Source organism: Bombina bombina, chromosome 2, assembly GCF_027579735.1.
Source record: "Bombina bombina isolate aBomBom1 chromosome 2, aBomBom1.pri, whole genome shotgun sequence".
Classification (NCBI taxonomy): Eukaryota; Metazoa; Chordata; class Amphibia; order Anura; family Bombinatoridae; genus Bombina; species Bombina bombina.
In genome coordinates this window covers 221,583,628-221,608,350 of record NC_069500.1, presented here as the reverse complement: position 1 = coordinate 221,608,350, position 24,723 = coordinate 221,583,628, and the positions used below count along the sequence as shown (strand labels likewise).

At 44.0% G+C, this 24,723-nt stretch overlaps 1 protein-coding gene across 1 annotated transcript in view; it reads right to left on the bottom strand.

The window, feature by feature from the left end:
* Positions 1 to 24,723, bottom strand: part of RASA1 (RAS p21 protein activator 1) — a gene marked incomplete in the record, with an annotated part of 550,200 nt that overhangs the window by 164,784 nt on the left and 360,693 nt on the right. Inside the window, 2 exon segments of the mRNA XM_053701476.1 lie at positions 3,802 to 3,944; positions 10,248 to 10,407. Coding sequence (XP_053557451.1) covers positions 3,802 to 3,944; positions 10,248 to 10,407 — 303 coding nt within the window.

Below are 24,723 nucleotides of genomic sequence, written 5' to 3'. Positions count from 1 at the left end.
TGTATGAGACTTGGCAGTTTGAAAACTTGACGCTTGTATCAGAATGTCGTCTAGGTACGGAGTCACCGCAATGCCTCGCGGTCTTAGTACCGCCAGAAGTGAGCCCAGAACTTTTGTAAAGATTCTTGGAGCCGTAGCTAATCCGAAGGGAAGAGCTACAAACTGGTAATGCCTGTCTAGGAAAGCAAATCTTAGATACCGATAATGATCCTTGTGAATCGGTATGTGAAGGTAGGCATCCTTTAAGTCCACTGTGGTCATGTACTGACACTCTTGGATCATGGGAAGGATGGTTCGAATAGTTTCCATTTTGAATGATGGAACTCTTAGGAATTTGTTTAGGATTTTTAAGTCCAAGATTGGTCTGAAGGTTCCCTCTTTCTTGGGAACCACAAATAGATTTGAATAGAATCCTTGCCCGTGTTCCGTCCGCGGAACTGGGTGGATCACCCCCATTAGTAAGAGGTCTTGTACACAGCGTAGAAACGCCTCTTTCTTTATTTGGTTTGCTGATAACCTTGAAAGATGAAATCTCCCTCGTGGAGGAGAAGTTTTGAAGTCCAGGAGATATCCCTGAGATATGATCTCCAACGCCCAGGGATCCTGGACATCTCTTGCCCAAGCCTGGGCGAAGAGAGAAAGTCTGCCCCCCACTAGATCCGTTTCCGGATAGGGGGCCCTCTCTTCATGCTGTCTTAGGGGCAGCAGCAGGTTTTCTGGCCTGCTTGCCCTTGTTCCAGGACTGGTTAGTTTTCCAGCCTTGTCTGTAACGAGCAACAGCTCCTTCCTGTTTTGGAGCGGAGGAAGTTGATGCTGCTCCTGCCTTGAGGTTACGAAAGGCACGAAAATTAGACTGTTTGGCCTTTGATTTGGCCCTGTCCTGAGGTAGAGCATGGCCCTTACCTCCCGTAATGTCAGCGATAATTTCTTTCAAGCCGGGCCCGAATAAGGTCTGCCCTTTGAAAGGAATATTAAGCAATTTAGATTTAGAAGTCACGTCAGCTGACCAGGATTTAAGCCATAGCGCTCTGCGCGCTTGGATGGCGAATCCGGAGTACGACGGCATCAGAAACAAATGCGTTAGCTAGCTTAAGTGCTTTAAGCTTGTTCATAATTTCATCCAATGGAGCTGTGCGAATGGCCTCTTCCAGAGACTCAAACCAGAATGCCGCCGCAGCAGTGACAGGCACAATGCATGCAAGGGGCTGTAAGATAAAACCTTGTTGAACAAACATTTTCTTAAGGTAACCCTCTAATTTCTTATCCATTGGATCTGAAAAGGCACAACTATCCTCCACCGGGATAGTGGTACGCTTAGCTAAAGTAGAAACTGCTCCCTCCACCTTAGGGACCGTCTGCCATAAGTCTCGTGTGGTGGCGTCTATAGGAAACATTTTCCTAAATATGGGAGGAGGGGAAAAAGGCACACCAGGTCTATCCCACTCCTTGCTAATAATCTCTGTAAGCCTTTTAGGTATAGGAAACACGTCAGTACACACCGGTACCGCATAGTATCTATCCAACCTACATAATTTTTCTGGAATTGCAACCGTGTTACAATCATTCAGAGCCGCTAATACCGCTAATACCTCCCCTATCAATATGCGGAGGTTCTCAAGCTTAAATTTAAAATTAGAAATCTCTGAATCCAGTCTCCCTGGATCAGATCCGTCACCCACAGAATGAAGTTCTCCGTCTTCACGTTCTGCAAACTGTGACGCAGTATCTGACATGGCTCTCACCTCATCCCCGCGCTCTGTCCTTAACCCAGAGCTATCGCGCTTGCCTCTTAATTCTGGCAATTTAGATAATACTTCTGTCATAACAGTAGCCATGTCTTGCAAAGTGATTTGTAAGGGCCTCCCTGATGTACTTGGCGCCACAAAATCACGCACCTCCTGAGCGGGAGGCGAAGGTACTGACACGTGAGGAGAGTTAGTCGGCATAACTTCCCCCTCGTTGTCTGGTGATAATTTCTTTACATGTAAAGATTGACTTTTATTTAAAGTAACATCAATGCAATTAGTACACAAATTTCTATTGGGTTCCACATTGGCCTTTAAACATAGTGAACAAAGAGATTCATCTGTGTCAGACATGTTTAAACAGACTAGCAATGAGACTAGCAAGCTTGGAAATACTTTTCTAAATAAATTTACAAGCAATATAAAAAACGCTACTGTGCCTTTAAGAAGCACAAAAAACTGTCATAGTTGAAATAACAATGAACCAAAATAGTTATAGCAACCAATTTTTCACAGTAAATGTATTAAGTTAGCAAAGGATTGCACCCACCAGCAAATGGATGATTAACCCCTTAATACCCAAAAACGGATAACAATTTAATAATTAACGTTTTTATCACAGTCAAAACACACTGTCACAGGTCTGCTGTGACTGATTACCTCCCTCAAAATTAATTTTGAAGACCCCTGAGCTCTCTAGAGACGATCTGGATCATGGAGGATGAAGTAGACAGATTGTGACTGAATTTTTACTGCGCAAAAAAGAGCTAAAATAGGCCCCTCCCACTCATATTACAACAGTGGGGAAGCTCAGATAACTGTTTCTATGCAGAAAACAAAGATGGCCATGTGGTAAAAATCATGCCCCAATAAGTTTTATCACCAAGTACCTCACAAAAAACGATTAACATGCCAGTAAACGTTTTAAACATACATTTTAAAAGTTATGAAGTGTTATTAATAAGCCTGCTACCAGTCGCTTTTACTGCAGTTAAGGCTCATACATTACTTCAGTATTAACAGTATTTTCAGAGTCAATTCAATTCCTTAGAAAAATACATTCAGTGTACACACACTCATCAGCCTAATACCAGTCGCTATCACTGCATTTAAGGCTGAACTTACGTTACATTGGTATCAGCAGTATTTTCTCAGTCAATTCCATTCCTCAGAAAAATAATTTACTGCACATACCTCTTTTGCAGGGGGGCCCTGCATGCTATTCCCCTTTTCTGAAGTTACCTCACTCCTCAGATGAGAACAGCCAGTGGATCTTAGTTACGTCTGCTAAGATCATAGAAAACGCAGGCAGATTCTTCTTCTAATGCTGCCTGAGAGCAAACAGCACACTCCGGTGCCATTTAAAATAACAAACTTTTGATTGAAGAAATAAACTAAGTTAAAAAACACCACAGACCTCTCACAGCGACCTATCTTTAGTTAGGCTGCAAGAGAATGACTGAATATGACATGTGAGGGGAGGAGCTATATAGCAGCTCTGCTTGGGTGATCCTCTTGCAGCTTCCTGTTAGGAAGAGATATATTCCATAAGTAATGGATGACCCGTGGACTGACTACACTTAACAAGAGAAATATCACCTGAACATCTCTATGCAAAAATGGAAGATATTTTACCTCAAAAGTTCCTAAGTATTAACACCCCATTGTAAAGAGATTTTAGTTCCAAGACTTTCATGGGATTGTGCATCTGGCATGTGCAGGAATGTTCCTATTAAGTTTAAGGAAGTTTACTGTGAAATCGCATGAGATCACAGCAAAGCAATGCAAGACCTCAGCACTGCCGATTGACTATTGTGTTTTTTTTCTAACTTGCATCTTTACAGCAGCTCTAACTTTTCACAGAGCACTTACTGAAGCTGAAAAAATGTGGACGTAAAATATCTTCCTTTTTTACAAAGAGATGTTCAGGTGATATTTTCATTTCAGCTTTTTACAGTTAAGCTGCATCCCTTATGAGTGATTTAGCATATGATTATTATGTCCCTTTAACAAATATTTAACACTACTGCATGCATTTATGTTTAAGGATTCATACCTCACAAGACTGTTTGCTTTCCATTATTTTTAAAATTGTTTCTTTTAGAGCATGATGAACAAAAGGTGTGGCGGTAGCTTTCATATACTGCTCCATAAGAGTGCTTGCCAGTGTAGTTGCACGAAACAGAGTTGCAGCCTCATCTTGAAGAAGAAAAAAGATATAAAAAAATTAAAACAACAAACAAAATGTATGCGTACCTGATAAAATTCTTTCTTTCCAGATATGGAGAGTCCACGACAATTCAATTACTAGTGGGAATATCAATTCTGGCCAGCAGGAGGCGGCAAAGAGCACCACAGCAAAGCTGTAAAGTGTCACTCCCCTACCCATAATCCCCAGTCATTCGACCGAAGGGAAATGGAAAAGGACACAAAATGAACAGGGAGGGAGAACAAGACAGGCAGACCTAAACAGAAGGCACCACCGCTTGAAGAACCTCTCTCTCAAAAGAGGCCTCAGCCGAGGCAAAAGTATGAAATTTGGAAAAAGTATGAAATTTGGAAAAAGTATGCAGAGAGGACCAAGTTGCAGCCTTGTTAATCTGTTCCACAGAAGCTTCATTTTTGAAAGCCCAACAAAAGGAGACAGCCCTAGTGGAATGAGCTGTAATTCTCTCAGGAGGCTGCTGCCCAGCAGTCTCATAAGCAAAACGAATCATACTTCTCAACCAGAGGGAAAGAGAAGTAGCCTTCTGACCCTTACGCTTTCCTGAGAAACAAACAAATAGGGAAGAAGACTGGCAAAAATCTTTAGTCGCCTGTAGGTAGAATTTTAGAGCATGCACAACATCCAAGTTGTGCAAAAGACGTCCTTTATGAGAAGGATGATTGGGACAGGAGGAGGAACAAGAATTTCCTGTTTAATATTTCTATACGAAACCACAATTTAGTACGAAGAACCGCCTTAACCGCATGAAAGATAGGATAAGGCGAATCACACTGCAAAGCCGAGAGTTCCGAAACTCTCAGAGCAGAAGAGATAGCAATAAGAAACAAAACCTTCCAAGATAGCAACTTAATATCTATGGAATGCATTGGCTCAAATAGAGCCTGCTGCAAAACTTTAATAACAAGATTAAGGTTCCAAGGAGGAGCAACAGGTTTAAACACAGGCCTGATAAAGATTGAACATCTGGCACATCCCCTAGACGCTTGTGTAACAAAATAGATAATGCAGAAATCTGACCTTTCAGAAAATTGACTGACAACCATTTCTCCAGACCTTCCTGGAGAAAAGACAAAATTCTATTAATCCTGACCCTACTCCAAGAGTAGCCCTTAGATTCACACCAATAAAGGTATTTACGCCATACCTTAAGGTAAATTTTTCGAGTAACAGGCTTGCGAGCCTCATTGACCGACACAGAAAATCTATGCTTAGACAAAACTAAGCGTTCAATCTCCAAGCAGTCAGCTTCAAAGAAACAAGATTTGGATGGAGGAATGGACCCCGAGTTAGAAGGTCCTTCCTCAGAGGCAACCTGCAAGGCGGCCGAGATGACATCTTCACTAGGTCTGCATACCAGATCCTGCGAAGCCATGCAGCAGCTATTAGAAATACCGATACTCTCTCGTTTGATATGAGCCATAACTCGTGGAAGGAGCGCAAACGGAGGAAACAGGTATGCTAGACCGAAAATCCAAAGGAACCGCCAGAGCATCTATCAGAGCGGCCTGAGGATCTCTCGACCTTGAACCATAACTTGGAAGCTTGGCGCTCTGCCAAGACTCCATCAGATCCAACTCCGGCACCACCCATTTGAGGGTTAACCTGGAGAACACCTCCAGGTAGAGAGCCCACTCCCCGGATGAAATGTCTGTCTGCTCAGGAAATCCACTTCCCAATTGTCCACTCCAGAAATGTGGATGGCAGATAAACAATTGTGAGCTTCCGCCCACTGAATAATCCGTGCCACCTCCTTCATGGCTAAGTAACTCCGAGTTACTCCCTGGTGGTTGATGCAAGCCACTGAAGTGATGTTTTCCGACTGAAACCTGATAAACCGGGCTAAAGGCAATTGAGGCCAAGCCATCAGAGCATTGTAAATAGCTCTCAACTCCAAGATGTTTATGGGGAGAGCAGACTACTTCCGAGTCAATAGTCTCTGCGCCTTTAACGAGTCCCAGACTGCTCCCCAGCCTAGCAGGCTGGCATCTCTGGTCACAATCACCCAGGAAGGTCTCTGAAAGCATGTGCCCTGAGACAGATGGTCCTGAGAAAGTCACCACGGGAGAGAGTCTCTTGTCGACTGGTCTAGATCTATCCTCTGAGACAGATCAGAATGTTCTCTGTTCAGTGTCTGAGCATGCATAATTGCAGAGCTCTCAAATGGAATTGAGCAAAGGGAATGATGTCCATGGAAGCGACCATCAGACCAGAATTACCTCCATACATTGAGCCACTGATGGCCGAACAGTAGACTGACAACATAGGCAAGAGAAGAGAATTTTGGATTTTCTGACCTCCGTCAGAAAATTTCTTATAGATAGGGAATCTATTATGGTCCCTAAGAAAACCACTCTTGCATCTGGAACAAGGGAACACTTTTCCAGATTCAGTTTCCAACCGTGGGGATGTAGAAAAGACAACCAGATCACTGTATGAGAGTTTGCATGTTGAAAAGATGGTGCCTGAACCAATATGTCGTCCAGGTATGGCGCCACTGCAATTCCTGAGACCTGATTACTGCCAAGAGAGCCCCCAGAACCTTTGAGAAAATTCTGGGAGCTGTGGCAAGTCCAAACGGAAGAGCCTCAAACTAAAAGTGCTTGTCTAGAAAGGTGAATCTCAGGAATTTGATGATCCCTGTGGTTGGAAAAATGAAGATGCACATCCTTCAGGTCTATGGTCGTCATGAACTGACCCTCTTTGACCAAAGGAACAATGGAACGAATGGTTTCCATTTTGAAGGACGGTACCCTGAGAAACTTGTTGAGGCACTTTAGGTCTAAAATGGGTCGAAAAGTTCCCTCTTTTTTCGGAACCACAAACAGATTTGAAAAGAATCCTAGACCCTGTCCCCTTACTGGAACAATCACTCATTTTACCTGGTCTGCAGATAATCTTGAGAGGTGGAATCTGCCCCTGGGAGGGAAAGTTTTTAATTCTATTTTGGAACCCTAAAATACTATGTCTACAGCCCGCCTAAGGATCTGGGACATCTCGTCTCCATGCTTGACCAAACAGTGAAAGTCTGCCCCCCACTTGATCCGATCCCGGACCAGGGCCGACCCTTCATACTGACTTAGACTCAGCTGAGGGTTTAATTTTTTACTCCCCTTATTCCAACAATGATTTGGCTTCCAAGAAGACTTGGAGTGCTCCTGCTTGGAAGAGGAAGACTTTTAACCTTTGAAGTTACGAATGGAACGAAAATTACTTTGATGTCCTTTGAGTCTGTTCTTCTTGTCTTGCGGTAGAAAATACCCTTTTCCACCTGTAATATCAGAAATTATTTCTGTCAGACCAGGTCCGAACAAGGTCTTACCCTTGTAAGGAAGCGGGAGAAGCTTGAACTTAAAGGTAACATCAGCAGACCAAAGACAAGAGAAGTATGGGCAAGGACAGAGAAGCCAGACATCTTGCTCCCAGTCTAATATCTTGCATGTTAGCATCAGAAATAAAGGAATCGGCTAGTTTGAGAGCCTTAATTCTATCCTGTATCTCCTCCAACGGAGTCTCTACTAAAATTGATTCAGAAAAGGCATCGCACCAATAAGATGCCGCACTTGCTACTGTGGCAATACAAACAGCAGGTTACCATTGAAGACCTTGATGAACATACATCTTCAAATTAGCTTCCAGATTTTTGCCCATGGGATCCTTAAAGGAGCAGCTATCCTCTATAGGGATCGTACTTCTCTTAGCCAGAGTAGAAATAGCCCCTTCTACTTTAGGCACCGTGCGCCAAGAATCTTTAATGGAGTCAGCAACTGGAAACATCTTTCTAAATACAGAAGACGGGGAGAAAGAAATCCTTGGCTTCTCCCATTCCTGTGAAATAATCTCCATCACACGGTCTGGGACAGGAACAACTTCCACAGAGGAAGGAACATCATAGTATTTATTAATTTTACTAGATTTCTTAGGGTTGACAACAACAGAAGTATCAGAGTCGTCCAAAGTAGAAAATAACTCCTTTAACAGTACACAAAGGTATTCAAGCTTAAATCTTAAGGTTACTTCTTCAGTACCAGATGAAGGAATAATACTGTCTGAATCTGAGATTTCACCCTCAGATGCTACCAACGTATCCTCCTCATCAGACTTATGAAGGAGGGCAACCTGCGTAGCAGTAGGTGGAACAGAAACCTTACTATATGAATGTCTAATTTTCCTCTTGCGTTTTCCCAGCATAGGAAAAGCAGATACTGCTGCAAATACCACAGAAGATACCTGTGCAGCAAAATCTGCAGGCAAATAAACTCCTCCAGGGGGCTGAGAGGAACTGCAGGGCACTGTAGGTGACGCCATAGAGGCTTGGGATGTTTGTGGAGAAAGCTGTGGCATTGCCTGAACAGCATCATTCTGGGAGACATTGGGTTAAGGGGGCAACAATTTATCTTTAAATTGAAGTGTTCTAGGCTAAGCATGCAGCACAGAATTGCATAGGCAAAACAATTTGTGCCTCAAGGCCTAACAAGCATTTGTCAAAAGACACAGTCTTGATCCATGTCCATAATACTAAATAAAAAATCCCCCAAATTGTAGAATTTTTTTAAATACACTGTCACTTTAAGAATTTTTAATACCACAGCCACTTAACGTTATGCAAAAATTCTTTAAAATAATAAACCAATCAGGCCCCCTACAATACCTCAGACAGTCTGAGGTGCCTTACAGTAACACTTATACACAATTTGGCTGCCAGAAATGTCTAAAACGATCATATAGTAGATCGACACTGAAGAGACTGAAATTCAATGACACCGCTCTGTTCCGTGAATATCCGACAGCAGAGAGAAGTCACATGACCGGCAGAGAGAGAGGAAACTACGCAACAAGTAAAAGGCGTGCGTTTCCCTCTGCCTACAACACCAGAGCTTATTTTACACAAACGCTCAAGCAGTATGTCAGTTAGCCTGTTCTAGCTAAGCAAGCAAAAAACAAACAAAAAAAACGACTGCCAAATTTTAAGTTTATACATAAATCCCTGTATAAAACATAAGCCACACACATACTAATAAAGTATTTCAACAAAATTAGCCCAAAGAGGAAAAACATCCCAATAAAGGGAAGCTTAACCCCTAGTCTCAACATACATAATGTGCCTGCCCACTGCCAAAGAAAATCCTGCATATGACATTCTTCTGAAGTGCAAGTCTCCAAGACCTAGAAGACAAAAGCACTTACCTGCAGTCTAGCTGTCCGGCAGGTAGACAGCTCACAAGGCGTGAAAGAACAGAGTAACCAACTCTGGCTTTCAGTACCATGGGCAACAATGTGTTAGAAAGTTGTGAGATAGTCCTTGCTTTGTTTCCCAACTGCTTAAAAGCCACCAATACTCTCCTGAAGAGATTGACGTGGACTCGGCTAAACCCAAATCCTTGTTTGCCAGGAAAACTACCCGAAAAGGGAATTAATTTCTTCAGACACCAAACTTCAATTCCTCCATTGACAGAGGCAAAGAGAATGACTGGGGATTATAGGTAGGGGCGTGACACTTAACAGCTTTGCTGTGGTACTCTTTGCCTCCTTCTGCTGGCCAGGAGTGAGATTTCCACTAGTAATTGAATGACGTCATGGACTCTCCATATCTTAGGAAAGAAACAAACTTTGTTCAAATGTGAAAAAACTGCTAATGTTAGGCACTGACTATTCTTCAAAGCAATAAAACATTGCATTCAATCAGACTTAAAGGGCTAGAAAGGTCAAAAAGTTAAATTACATGGGTGCATTTCAATGTGAATTAGAAGCATTTTTTGCAATTACTTTCATTAATATTTTTCTGTGGTATACACACGTATCTTGTGAGGATCCGTGAACCAGTATTCAAACACCACACATTCTCAGAGAGCTGTGTGTGTCATACAAACCACTACTGACTCTGTGAGAAGTTGTGCTGTTTGAATACTGGTGCATGGGCCATGACAGGATATGTCTGTATGCCGCAGAAAAACAGTTATAACGTCTACTAGAAACATTTTTGCTAATGGAAGTATATTGCAAAAATGCATTTGACCTTTCTATCTCTTTAAAAGGGCCACAGAATACTATAGTATAGTGATAAAATGACATGCTCTAGTTAGTTAGATCCTATCAAGAGAGCTAGTTGTACAAGCCAGCTGTGCGAGCAGTGCTACTGATTGGATCAGCAGCAGTTTTCACTCTTCACTTTGTGGGGGTAAACGCATAACTGTGCAGCATCGCTAGTTATAAATTGACACGTAGCTATATACATTTAAACACGGAAAACGCTCAAATATTAGAAATTTACACCACACCTTCAGCGCTGATCTCACGGTCATTTAGTGTTCGTAAAAGTAATGCTTCAAATCTTTCATGAAGAAAGATTTTTAATAGAATGCTGGCCAATAGTGTTCGATCCTGTCCACATACAAGTGACAATGCATTCACCACGTGTAACTCCTTTTGCAGAATAAGCTATAAAATAGACAAAAAGTTACTTAAAAGGGACACTCAAGCAAAATTAAACTTTCATGATTCAGATAAAGAATGCAATTTTAATAAACTTTACAATTTACTTCCATTAAAAAAAAAGTGGAGTGTCTTTATATTTAAACTTTTTGAGTCACCAGCTCCTACTGAGCATGTGCGAGAATTCACAGAATAAGCGTATATGCATTTGTGATTGGCTGATGGCTGTCACATGGTACATGTATGCATTTGTGATTGGCTGATGGCTGTCACATGGTACAGGGGAGTGAAAATAGACAACTTTTAAAATTGTCAGAAAAAAAAAATCTACTATTCATTTGAAGTTCAGACTAAGTGCTATTGCATTGTCTTGTTAGCTTGCATTTGTTGATTATGCAAATCTACTGTGTTGACCGGTCCTTTAAAGCAAAAAACTAATTATGCTTACCTGATAATTTAATTTCCATCGAGGGGAGAAGAGTCCACGGCTTCATTCATTACTGTTGGGAATTAAGGACCTGGCCACCAGGAGGAGGCAAAGACACCCCAGTCAAAGGCTTAAATACCTCCCCCACCTCCCTCATCCCCCAGTCATTCTGTTGAGGGAACAATGAACAGTAGGAGAAATATCAGGGTATAAATGGTGCCAGAAGACAATAAAATTTAGGTCCGCCCAACAGAGATAAGGGCGGGAGCCGTGGACTCTCCTCCCCTCGATGGAAATGAAAGTATCAGGTAAGCATAATTTATGTTTTCCATCTAAAGGGGAGGAGAGTCCAGGGCTTCATTCATTACTGTTGGGAACATATACCCAAGCTCTAGAGGACACTGAATGAAACCGGGAGGGTAAAAGGTGGACCCTAATCTGAGGTCACCACAGCCTGCAAAACCTCTCTCCCAAAAACGGCTTCCGCAGAAGCAAAAACGTCAAATTTGTACAACTTTTTAAAAGTGTGTAAGGAGGACCAGGTAACCTCCTTACAAATTTGCTCCATAGAGGCCTCATTCTTGAAGGCCCAAGAAGAAGCCACAGCTCTAGTTGAATGAGCCGTGATCCTCTGAGGAGGATCATGTCCCGCTGTCTCATAGGCCAAGCGAATCAAGCTCCTCAACCAAAAGAACAAAGAAGTAGAAGAGGCTCCCTGCCCCTTGCGGTTCCCTGAATACACAACAAAAAGTGATGTAGACTGTCTGAAATCCTTTGTAGCGTGAAGATAGAACTTTAAGGCACGAACCCCATCCAGATTATGAAGTAACCTCTCCTTAGAGGAAGAAGGGTTAGGACACAAAGAAGGAAACCACTATTTCCTGATTGATGTTACGGTTAGAAGCCACCTTGGGAAGAAACCCCAAACTAGTGCGAAGCACAGCCTTATCCGTATGAAAAAACAAAAAAGGCGGCTCACATTGCAAAGCAGCCAGCTCAGATACTCTGCGTGCCGACGCAATGGCCAACAGGAATGAACCTTCCAGGACAGAATATTAACGTCAATATAATGCACAGGCTCAAACGGAACCCTCTGCAAAACCTTAAGGACCAAATTTAAGCTCCATGGGGGAGCAGACTGTCTAAAGACAGGCCTGATTCTAGACAAAGTCTGAACAAAGGATTGAATGTCAGGGAGCTCAGCGAGTCTCCTATGCAACAAGACTGACAATGCCGAAATCTGTCCCTTTAAGGAACTAGCGGCAAGACCCTTCTCCAAACCATCTTGAAGAAAGGACAGAATCCTGGATACCTTCATCTTATGCCAAGGATATCCATGCTTCTCACACCAGGACAAATAAGTCCTCCACACCTTATGGTAGATGCGACGAGTGACCGTCTTCCTTGCCTGAATTAGAGTATCAATCACACTTTCCGAAAAGCCTCTCTTGGCCTAGACTAGGCGTTGAATCTCCACGCAGTCATCCTCAGAGAATCGAGATTTTGATGTTGAAAGGGTCCCTGTTCCAGCAGATCCCAGCGCCAGGGTAACCGCCACGGCGGAGAGGATGACATCCCCACCAGATCTGCAAACCACGTCCTCCACGGACACAATGGAGCAATCAGAATGGCAAAGCTCGCTCCTGTTAGATGCTTGCCACTACACGAGGTAGAAGTGGTAACGGTGGAGAATGTAAGCTAGGTTGAATCCCCAAGGCTCCGCTAAGGCATCTATCAGCTCTGCCTGGGGATCCCTGGACCTTGACCCGAGTCGGGGTAGCTTGCAATTGAGTCTGGATGCCATGAGGTCTAACCCCACCTGAGACAAATCCCTGCAAACACTTTGGGGTGAAGAGACCATTCCCCCGGATGGAAAGATTGCCTGCTGAGAAAGTCTGCTTCCCAGTTGTCCACACCTGGAATGTGAATAGCTGAGAGCGAGCATTTGTGGGATTCCGCCCACTCCAATATCCGAGACACCTACCTCATAGCTAGGGAGCTCCTTTTACCCTCCTAATGGTTGATGTAAGCCACAGAGGTAATGTTGTCGGTCTGGAACCTGATGAAGTTGAACAACCCCAGAAGAGGCCATGCCTTCAGAGCATTGTAGATTGCTCGGAGTTCCAGAATATTTATCTGTAGAAGAGACTCCTCCCGGGACCATTTTCCTTGTGCCATCCTGGCGCCCCAAACAGCGCAGCTCCCCATCCTGCCCGACTCGCGGCCCTGGTCACAATCTCCCAGGACGGTCTCAAGAAGGATGTCCCCATGGACAGATGCTCCGGATGGATCCACCAAGAGAGGGAGTCCCTGGTCCGAGCATCCTTGGATATTTGCTTAGATAGATCTGAATGATCGCCGTTCCACTGTCTCAACATGCACAACTGAAGAGGTCTGAGATGGAACCTGGCGAATGGAATGATGTCTATGCTGGAGACCATGAGTCCAATCACCTCCATACACTGAGCCACCGTGGGGCTTGAGGACAACTGAAGGGCAAGACAAGAGGACGCAATCTTCCTGCGTCGACTGTGAGACAATTTTTCATGGACATAGAGTCTATTATCTTACTCAGGAACTCCACCCTGTTGCTGGGAATCAGGGAACTAGGGAACTCTTTCCTGGGTTGATCTTCCAACCATGAGATTGGAACAAATGAAGTAGAGCCCTTGAATGATCCTCTGCGATACTGAGTGATGGCGCCTGGACTAGGATGTCGTCCAGATAGGGTGCCACAGCAATGTGTCTGGCTCGGGCCACCGCAATAAGCGCCCCCTTAATCTTTGTGAAAACTCTCGGGGCCATCGCCAGACCAAAAGGAAGGGCCACAAACTGGAAGTGTTGGTCCAGAAACACATATCTCAGGAACTTGAAGTGGTCCCTGTGGATTGGCACATGAAGGTAAGCATCCTTCAAGTCTATGGTTGTCATGAACTAGGGGCAAAATAGATCTGATCGTCTCCATCTTGAACGATGGAACACTCAGAAACTTGTTCAAGCACTTTAGGTCCAGAATCATCCGGAATGTGCCCTTCTCCTTTATAACCACTTAAAGATTTGAATAGTACCCTAGACCCCTTTCTGCTCTCCCACACATTCTAGAAAGGCTTCTCTCTTTTCCGGTCTTGAAGACAGGTTTGATAGAAGAAATCTGCCCCTGGGCGGATGGGATCTGAACCCTATCCTGTAGCCCTGGGCGACAACATCCAGAACCCAAGGGTCCTGTACGTCCTGTAACCATGCTTCTGAGAAGAGAGATAATCTGACCCTACTTGGTCCAGAGAACGATCGGGGGCCGCCCCTTCATTCCGATGTTGTTTTGGTGTGCTTCTTGCTCTGCTTAGACTTATTCCAAGAATGAGTCGGTTTCCACTCACTACGAAAAGTAGATCCTTTAGGCTTAGCCCTTTTATCCTGCGGTAGGAAAGCTCCCTTGCCTCCCGTAACCGTGGATATGATCGAATCCAATCCTGGACCAAACAGAATCTTTCCTTGAAATGGCAGCGACAACAGCCTCGACTTAGAGGTCATGTCCGCAGACCAAGACTTTAGCCACAGAGCCCTGCGAGCTAAAACGGAAAAAAACGGACACCTTAGCATTCAGTTGAATAATTTGCATATTGGCATCACATATGAAAGAATTGGCGATTTTAAGAGCCTTACTCTTGTCCTGTATCTCGTTGATTAAAGTCTCCCCCTCGATCATTTCACACAGGGATTCACACCAATATGTTGCAGCTCCAGCGACCGCGGCTACAGACGCTGCCGGCTGAAAAACAAACCCTGCATGTTAAAACATTTTCCTTAAAATATTTTCCAACTTTTTATCCATGGGCTCTTTAAACAACGAACTATCCTCCAGGGGAATAGTAGTCCACTTTGCGAGCGTGGAGATAGCACCATCCACCCTAGGGACAGTGCCTCACAGCTCCAACTGAGAGTCCGGGACGGGGAACAGTTTCTTAAAAGGAAGAAGGGTAAAAGGAATCGCTCCCATTCATTCTTAATAATATTTGCCATCTTAACAGGAACCGGGAAGGCCTTAGGCACCTTAGTCAATCGGTCTCTCATTAATCGACTAGTACGGCATTAGTCGATTACATATATATTATATTTTGATAATCAAAAACAGCCCGTAGCCAACCTACTAGCCCGTAGCCTTAGCCTACTACAGATTGCGCATTGTCTCACTTGGCGGCAGTTATGACGACGTGTTATTTTGTACTCATAGTAAACAAAACAAATTTTGCCAAAAAAATAAAAATGGCATCTTCAAAAAAAAAGTCCTGCTTGGAAATATTTTGAAAAACTACATGAAAAGGCAGTTAAGTGCAACATTTGCGGCGTGCAATTGCAGTACAACAAATCCACGACTTCCATGTTAAGCTACCTAAAAAACAAACAAACACACGTTTACATTGGTAGCGACAGAGAAAGAAAAATATAATTTATGCTTACCTGATAAATTAATTTCTCCTGTAGTGTAGTCAGTCCACGGGTCATCCATTACTTATGGGATTATATCTCCTCCCCAACAGGAAGTGCAAGAGGATCACCCAAGCAGAGCTGCTATATAGCTCCTCCCCTCTACGTCATATCCAGTCATTCGACCGAAACCATACGAGAAAGGAGAAACTATAGGGTGCAGTGGTGACTGGAGTTTAATTTAAAATTTAGACCTGCCGTAAAAAACAGGGCGGGCCGTGGACTGACTACACTACAGGAGAAATGAATTTATCAGGTAAGCATAAATTATATTTTCTCCTGTTAAGTGTAGTCAGTCCACGGGTCATCCATTACTTATGGGATACCAATACCAAAGCTAAAAGTACACGGATGACGGGAGGGACAGGCAGGATCTTTACACGGAAGGAACCACTGCCTGTAGAACCTTTCTCCCAAAAATAGCCTCCGAAGAAGCAAAAGTGTCAAATTTGTAAAATTTTGAAAAAGTGTGAAGTGAAGACCAAGTTGCAGCCTTGCAAATCTGTTCAACAGAGGCCTCATTCTTAAAGGCCCAAGTGGAAGCCACAGCTCTAGTAGAATGAGCTGAAATCCTTTCAGGAGGCTGCTGTCCAGCAGTCTCATAGGCTAAACGTATTATGCTACGAAGCCAAAAAGAGAGAGAGGTAGCCGAAGCTTTTTGACCTCTCCTCTGTCCAGAATAAACGACAAACAGGGAAGAAGTTTGACGAAAATCTTTAGTTGCCAGCAAATAAAATTTCAGGGAACGGACGACGTCCAGATTGTGCAAAAGTCGTTCCTTCTTTGAAGAAGGGTTAGGGCACAATGATGGAACAACAATCTCTTGATTGATATTCTTGTTAGTGACTACCTTAGGTAAGAACCCAGGTTTAGTACGCAGAACTACCTTGTCTGAATGAAAAATCAGATAAGGAGAATCACAATGTAAGGCCGATAACTCAGAGACTCTTCGAGCCGAGGAAATAGCCATTAAAAACAGAACTTTCCAAGATAACAGCTTGATATCGATGGAATGAAGGGGTTCAAACGGAACACCTTGCAGAACGTTAAGAGCTAAGTTTAAGCTCCACGGCGGAGCAACAGTCTTAAACACAGGCTTAATCCTAGTCAAAGCCTGACAAAAAGCCTGAACGTCTGGAACTTCTGCCAGACGTTTGTGTAAAAGGATAGACAGAGCTGAAATCTGTCCCTTTAACGAACTAGCAGATAAACCCTTTTCTAAACCTTCTTGTAGAAAAGACAATATCCTAGGAATCCTAACCTTACTCCATGAGTAACTCTTGGATTCGCACCAATATAAGTATTTACGCCATATTTTATGGTAAATTTTCCTGGTAACAGGTTTCCTAGCCTGTATTAAGGTATCAATCACAGACTCCGAGAATCCACGCTTTGATAGAATCAAGCGTTCAATCTCCATGCAGTCAGCCTCAGAGAAATTAGATTTGGATGGTTGAAAGGACCCTGAATCAGAAGGTCCTGTCTCAGAGGCAGAGACCATGGTGGACAGGATGACATGTCCACTAGATCTGCATACCAGGTCCTGCGTGGCCACGCAGGCGCTATTAGAATCACCGATGCTCTCTCCTGTTTGATCCTGGCAATCAATCGAGGAAGCATCGGGAAAGGTGGAAACACATAAGCCATGTTGAAGACCCAAGGTGCTGTCAGAGCATCTATCAGTACCGCTCCCGGGTCCCTTGACCTGGATCCGCAACAAGGAAGCTTGGCGTTCTGGCGAGACGCCATGAGATCCAGATCTGGTTTGCCCCAAAGATGAAGCAGTTGGGCAAACACCTCCAGATGAAGTTCCCACTCCCCCGGATGAAAGGTCTGGCGACTTAGAAAATCCGCCTCTCAGTTCTCCACGCCTGGGATGTGGATCGCTGACAGGTGGCAAGAGTGAGACTCTGCCCAGCGAATTATCTTTGAGACTTCCATCATCGCTAGGGAACTCCTTGTTCCTCCTTGATGGTTGATGTAAGCCACAGTCGTGATGTTGTCCGACTGAAACCTGATGAACCTCAGAGTTGCTAACTGAGGCCAAGCCAGAAGAGCATTGAAAATTGCTCTTAATTCCAGAATGTTTATTGGAAGGAGTCTCTCCTCCTGAGTCCATGATCCCTGAGCCTTCAGGGAATTCCAGACTGCGCCCCAACCTAGAAGGCTGGCGTCCGTTGTTATCGTCCAATCTGGCCTGCGGAAGGGCATCCCCTTGGACAGATGTGGCCGAGAAAGCCACCATAGAAGAGAATCTCTGGTCTCTGGATACAGATTTAGCAGAGGGGACAAATCTGAGTAATCCCCATTCCACTGACTTAGCATGCACAATTGCAGCGGTCTGAGATGCAGGCGCGCAAATGGTACTATGTCCATTGTCGCTACCATTAAGCCGATTACCTCCATGCACTGAGCCACTGACGGGTGTTGAATGTTTGAGAGATGGGCAGTTGTCGCAGTCCTGTCTGACAGGGAGTACACAAAGTTGACAGATGCCCGCACACTTGACCTGGCTGATGACAGTTGGGTAGCTATCGAAGAGCTACTGCCAGTGTTAAGCTCCTTGAAATGTGCTACAACTGCTTTGTGCAGAGAGTCTGATTTATCAATATCTATGATTTACGATGTCACAGCCACTCTCCTGTCCAAGCATCTAATTAGTACCAAAGTAGAGTAAACAAAAGTAACACAGTTTAAAACAACTGTATTGGAGTCCCTCAAGCGCCGCTTTTCACCTACAGGCACAGAAGAATTACATAATGTGGCGCTCATCGCTTCATTTCTAGACCCCAGGCACAAGCACCTTAAGTTTACAGAAGAGACGGTGGTGATGTCACAGAAGGTGCACCAATTAGTACAAGTACAGTGGTAAGCGGACCACCCGAAAGGCAACGTTGCACTGTTACTGCTATGACAACATTATTCGGAGATGACTACTACACAGAGGACGCAATGTCTCTGCAAACCGAGCTGGACAAATACATGCAAGATGAGTGCATTCCTCCATTTGAAGACCCTCTGGCATGGTGGAAGGCAAATGAATGCAAGTACAGGAAATTATCACGGATAGCGAAAGCATACCTGAGCATCCCAGCAACATCTGTACCGGTTGAACGAGTTTTCTCAGCTGCTGGTCTGATAGTCAACAGACTACGTAATTGTCTACTCCCGGAGCATGTGGACATGCTCATTTTTCTTAACAAGAACAATACTTATAATTAAAATAATATGGGCATTGCCAAATAAATAGTTGATATTTTTGTTAAATAAAAACTTGCATGGACTTAGATTTAGCTTTTTTGTTCCCATATAAGGGTTGTTGTGTCAACTAGGACATATGTTTTAAAAATAAATAAAAAAAAATTACAATTACTTTAAAAATATTTTGCATTTACCTATTTTCTGGCAGGAGGGGGTGATTTCGACTAGTCGAAAGAAACCGCTTTCGACTAGTTGATTATTAAAAAAACACAATTTATGCTTACCTGATAAATTTATTTCTCTTGTGGTGTATCCAGTCCACGGATCATCCATTACTTGTGGGATATTCTCATTCCCAACAGGAAGTTGCAAGAGGACACCCACAGCAGAGCTGTTATATAGCTCCTCCCCTAACTGCCATATCCAGTCATTCGACCGAAAACACGCAGAGAAAGGAGAGACCATAGGGTGCAGTGGTGACTGTAGTTTAAATGAAAAAATTACCTGCCTTAAAATGACAGGGCGGACCGTGGACTGGATACACCACAAGAGAAATAAATTGTGTTTTCTCTTGTAAGGTGTATCCAGTCCACGGATCATCCATTACTTGTGGGATACCAATACCAAAGCTAAAGTACACGGATGAAGGGAGGGACAAGGCAGGTACTTAAACGGAAGGTACCACTGCCTGTAAAACCTCTCTCCCAAAAATAGCCTCCGAAGAAGCAAAAGTATCAAATTTGTAGAATTTTGAAAAAGTATGAAGCGAAGACCAAGTCGCCGCCTTGCAAATCTGTTCAACAGAAGCCTCATTTTTAAAGGCCCAAGTGGAAGCCACAGCTCTAGTAGAATGAGCTGTAATCCTTTCAGGAGGCTGCTGGCCAGCAGTCTCATAGGCTAAGCGGATTATGCTTCTTAGCCAAAAAGAAAGAGGTTGGCCGAAGCCTTTTGACCTCTCCTCTGTCCAGAGTACACAACAAACAAAGCAGATGTTTGTCGAAAATCTTTAGTAGCTTGTAAATAAAACTTTAAAGCACGAACCACGTCCAGATTGTGTAATAGACGTTCCTTCTTTGAAGAAGGATTAGGACACAAGGATGGAACAACAATCTCTTGATTGATATTCTTGTTAGATACCACCTTAGGTAAAAACCCAGGTTTGGTACGCAGGACTACCTTATCCGTATGGAAAATGAGATAAGGAGAATCACATTGTAAGGCAGATAACTCGGAGACTCTGCGAGCTGAGTAAATAGCTACCAAAAAAAGAACTTTCCAAGATAAAAGTTTGATATCTATGGAATGAAGAGGTTCAAATGGAACTCTTTGAAGAACCTTAAGAACCAAATTTAAGCTCCATGGCGGAGCAACAGATTTAAACACAGGCTTGATTCTAACTAAAGCCTGACAAAATGCCTGAACGTCTGGAACATCCGCCAGACGCTTGTGCAAAAGAATAGACAGAGCAGAAATCTGTCCCTTTAAGGAACTAGCTGACAATCCTTTTTCCAAACATTCTTGGAGAAAGGATAATATCCTGGGAATCCTGACTTTACTCCATGAGTAACCCTTGGATTCACACCAATAAAGATATTTACGCCATATCTTATGATAAATTTTCCTGGTGACAGGCTTTCGTGCCTGTATTAAGGTATCAATGACTGACTCGGAGAAGCCACGCTTTGATAAAATCAAGCGTTCAATCTCCAAGCAGTCAGTCTCAGAGAAATTAGATTTGGATGGTGGAAAGGACCCTGAAGTAGAAGGTCCTGTCTTAGAGGCAGAGTCCATGGTGGAAAGGATGACATGTCCACTAGATCTGCATACCAGGTCCTGCGTGGCCACGCAGGCGCTATTAAAATCACTGATGCTCTCTCCTGCTTGATCTTGGCAATCAGTCGAGGGAGCAGAGGAAACGGTGGAAACACATAAGCCAGGTTGAAAGACCAGGGCGCTGCTAGAGCATCTATCAGCGTCGCCTTGGGATCCCTGGACCTGGATCCATAACAAGGAAGCTAAGCGTTCTGTCGAGACGCCATGAGATCCAGTTCTGGTTTGCCCCAACGATGAATCAATTGTGCAAACACCTCCAAATGGAGTTCCCACTCCCCCGGATGAAAAGTCTGACGACTTAGAAAATCCACCTCCCAGTTCTCTACACCTGGGATATGGATAGCTGATAGGTGGCAAGAGTGAATCTCTGCCCAGCAAATTATTTTTGAGACTTCTAACATCGCTAAGGAACTTCTTGTTCCACCTTGATGGTTGATGTAAGCCACAGTCGTGATGTTGTCCGACTGAAATCTGATGTACCTCAGAGTTGCTAACTGAGGCCAAGCCTGAAGAGCATTGAATATCGCTCTCAGTTCCAGAATATTTATTGGAAGGAGTGTCTCCTCCTGAGTCCACGATCCCTGAGCCTTCAGGGAGTTCCAGACTGCACCCCAACCTAGAAGGCTGGCATCTGTTGTTACAATTGTCCAATCTGGCCTGCGAAAGGTCATACCTTTGGACAGATGAACCCGAGATAGCCACCAGAGAAGAGAATCCCTGGTCTCTTGATCCAGATTTAGTAGAGGGGACAAATCTGTGTAATCCCCGTTCCACTGACTGAGCATGCATAGTTGCAGCGGTCTGAGATGTAAGCGTGCAAACGGCACTATGTCCATTGCCGCTACCATTAAGCCAATTACTTCCATGCACTGAGCCACCGAAGGGCGCGGAATGGAATGAAGAACACGGCAGGAATTTAGAAGCTTTGATAACCTGGACTCCGTCAGGTAAATTTTCATTTCTACAGAATCTATCAGAGTCCCTAGGAAGGAAACTCTTGTGAGTGGGGATAGAGAACTCTTTTCCTCGTTCACTTTCCACCCATGCGACCTCAGAAATGCCAGTACTATGTCCGTATGAGACTTGGCAATTTGGAAGTTTGACGCCTGTATCAGGATGTCGTCTAAATAAGGGGCCACTGATATGCCCCGCGGCCTTAGGACCGCCAGAAGCGACCCTAGAACCTTCGTAAAGATTCATGGGGCTGTAGCTAATCCAAAGGGAAGAGCTACAAACTGGTAATGCCTGTCCAGAAAGGCAAACCTGAGAAACCGATGATCTTTGTGTATCGGAATGTGAAGATAAGCATCCTTTAGATCCACTGTAGTCATATATTGACCCTCCTGGATCATAGGTAGGATGGTACGAATCTTGAATGATGGAAGTCTGAGGAATTTGTTTAAGATCTTTAGATCCAAAATTGGTCTGAAGGTTCCCTCTTTTTTGGGAACCACAAACAGATTTGAGTAAAAACCCTGTCCCTGTTCCTCCTTTGGAACTGGATGGATCACTCCCATAACTAGGAGGTCTCGTACACAGTGTAAGAATGCCTCTCTCTTTATCTGGTTTGCAGATAATTGTGAAAGGTGAAATCTCCCTTTTGGGGGGGAAGCTTTGAAGTCCAGAAGATATCCCTGGGATATAATTTCCAACGCCCAGGGATCATGAACATCTCTTGCCCACGCCTGGGCGAAGAGTGAAAGTCTGCCCCCTACTAGATCCGTTACCGGATAGGGGGCCGTTCCTTCATGCTGTCTTAGAGGCAGCAGCAGGCCTGCTTACCTTTGTTCCAGGTCTGGTTTGGCCTCCAGACCGTCTTGGACTGAGCAAAAGTTCCCTCTTGTTTTGCATTAGAGGAAGTAGATGCCTTGAATTTTCGAAAGGCACGAAAATTAGACTGTTTGGCCCTTGATTTGGACCTGTCCTGAGGAAGGGCATGACCTTTTCCTCCAGTGATATCAGCAATAATCTCCTTCAAACCAGGCCTGAATAGGGTCTGCCCCTTGAAGGGAATGTTAAGCAGCTTAGATTTTGAAGTCACGTCAGCTAACCATGATTTAAGCCATAGCGCCCTGCGCGCCTGAATAGCAAAACCAGAAATCTTAGCCGTTAGTTTAGTCAAATGAACAATGGCATCAGAAACAAAAGAATTGGCTAGCTTAAGTGCTCTAAGTTTGCCAAGTATGTCATCAAATGGAGTCGCTACCTGTAAAGCCTCTTCCAGAGACTCAAACCAGAACACCGCAGCAGCAGTGACAGGAGCAATGCATGCAAGGGGCTGTCGGATAAAACCTTGTTGAATAAACATTTTCTTAAGGTAACCTTCTAATTTTTTATCCATTGGATCTGAAAAAGCACAACTGTCCTCGACAGGGATAGTAGTACGCTTTGCTAGAGTAGAAACTGCTCCCTCCACCTTAGGGACTGTGCCATAAGACCCGTGTGGTGGCGTCTATAGTTAACATTTTTCTAAAAATAGGAGGGGGAGAGAACGGCACACCTGGTCTATCCCATTCCTTAGTAATAATTTCTGTAAACCTTTTAGGTATTGGAAAAACATCAGTACACACCGGCACTGCAAAGTATTTATCCAGTCTACACAATTTCTCTGGCACTGCAATTGTGTCAGTCATTCAGAGCAGCTAAAACCTCCCTGAGCAATACGCGGAGGTGCACCCACTTGCAAATGGACGATTAACCCCTTAGTTCAAAAAAACGGATCAAAAAAACGACAGACGTTTTTTAACAGTCACAATCAACTGCCACAGCTCTGCTGTGGCCCTACCTTCCCCAATAAACGACTTTAGGCCTTTTTGATATGTCCTGTAGCATTCAGGGGACTTCTGAGGAAAACTGGATGTCTTAGTCTGTAATTTTAACTGCGCAAAAAAGTGCTAAAATAGGCCCCTCCCACTCATACTACAACAGAGGAAAAGCCTCAGGAAATTGTTTCTAGGCAAAAATAAAGCCAGCCATGTGGAAAAAACTAGGCCCCAATAAAGTTTTATCACCAAAGCATATATAGAAACGATTAAACATGCCAAGCATTTTTATAAGGGTATTACCCCTGAGAGTAAGCATGATACCAGTCGTTATTAAATCACTGTATTCAGGCTTAACTTACATTAATCCGGTATCAGCAGCATTTTCTAGCATTTCCAATTCTAGAAAAAATTGTAACTGCACATACCTCATAGCAGAGTAAACTGCACGCCATTCTTCCGCTGAAGTTACCTCTCTCCTCAGACATATGTGAGAACAGCAATGGATCTTAGTTACAACCTGCTAAGATCATAGAAAACTCAGGCAGATTCTTCTTCTATTTCTGCCTGAGATAAAATAGTACAACTCCGGTACCATTTAAAAATAAACTTTTGATTGAAGAAAAAAAACTAACTATATTTCACCACTCTCTCTTACTACCTCCATGTGTGTTGAGGGTTGCAAGAGAATGACTGGATATGGCAGTTAGGGGAGGAGCTATATAACAGCTCTGCTGTGGGTGTCCTTTTGCAACTTCCTGTTGGGAATGAGAATATCCCACAAGTAATGGATGATCCGTGGACTGGATACACCTTACAAGAGAAATAGTCATGCACACCCCTACCTCATATACTTTATCAAGCTTAGGAATCACAGGTTTTCCTGGAAAACCACAAATTTTCCATCCTAAACCTAAATTCAGGCTCCTCCGCCACCGGAGGTTTAGATGACACGGACTCCGACCCAGAAGGGGCCTCCTCCGAAGAGTTGAATCGCCATGGTACGCCCTACCCTTGCGCTTAGCAGAACGTGGTAAGGCATGGATCACTTTCAATACAACCGTTTGCAGTTGATCTGCAAAATCTGATGGCCAACGAATCTCTCCCGCAGGAGTAATGGTTGGACCCTGGGGCGCTGCATATGCAATAGGAGATGGATGCAAGGAACGCACCTCACAGGACGGGGACCCCTCAGAGGTGGATGGCTCAGTAGTACAAGGCATCCATTTGGTCTTAGATGTCGTAACCTTATTAAGGCATGTGGAACATAGTTGAGCAGGCTGTTCTACCAGAACCTCCTCACAAACACAGTTAAAGAGGGCGAGCCCTTTAACACATCAGAGTCCTCCATAGCTTGTGCTGACATTAAGGACTTGATTAACTTAATAAATAGGCACCTTTATAACCTCCAATGGCCGGGGCACTCACCACCTCCTATGACCCGGACTACAGAAACCGTTTTGTCTCCTGCCCCACTGATCAACAGAGGAAGTAGATAGCCACACCTGGTCACATGTAATGCCTGTCAGGAACCGCCCCTGCCTAAAGAGAAAACGTGCAAAAAAAGAGCTGCGCCATACTCCAGTAAGTCACCTGAAAGTTTCACACATTGCC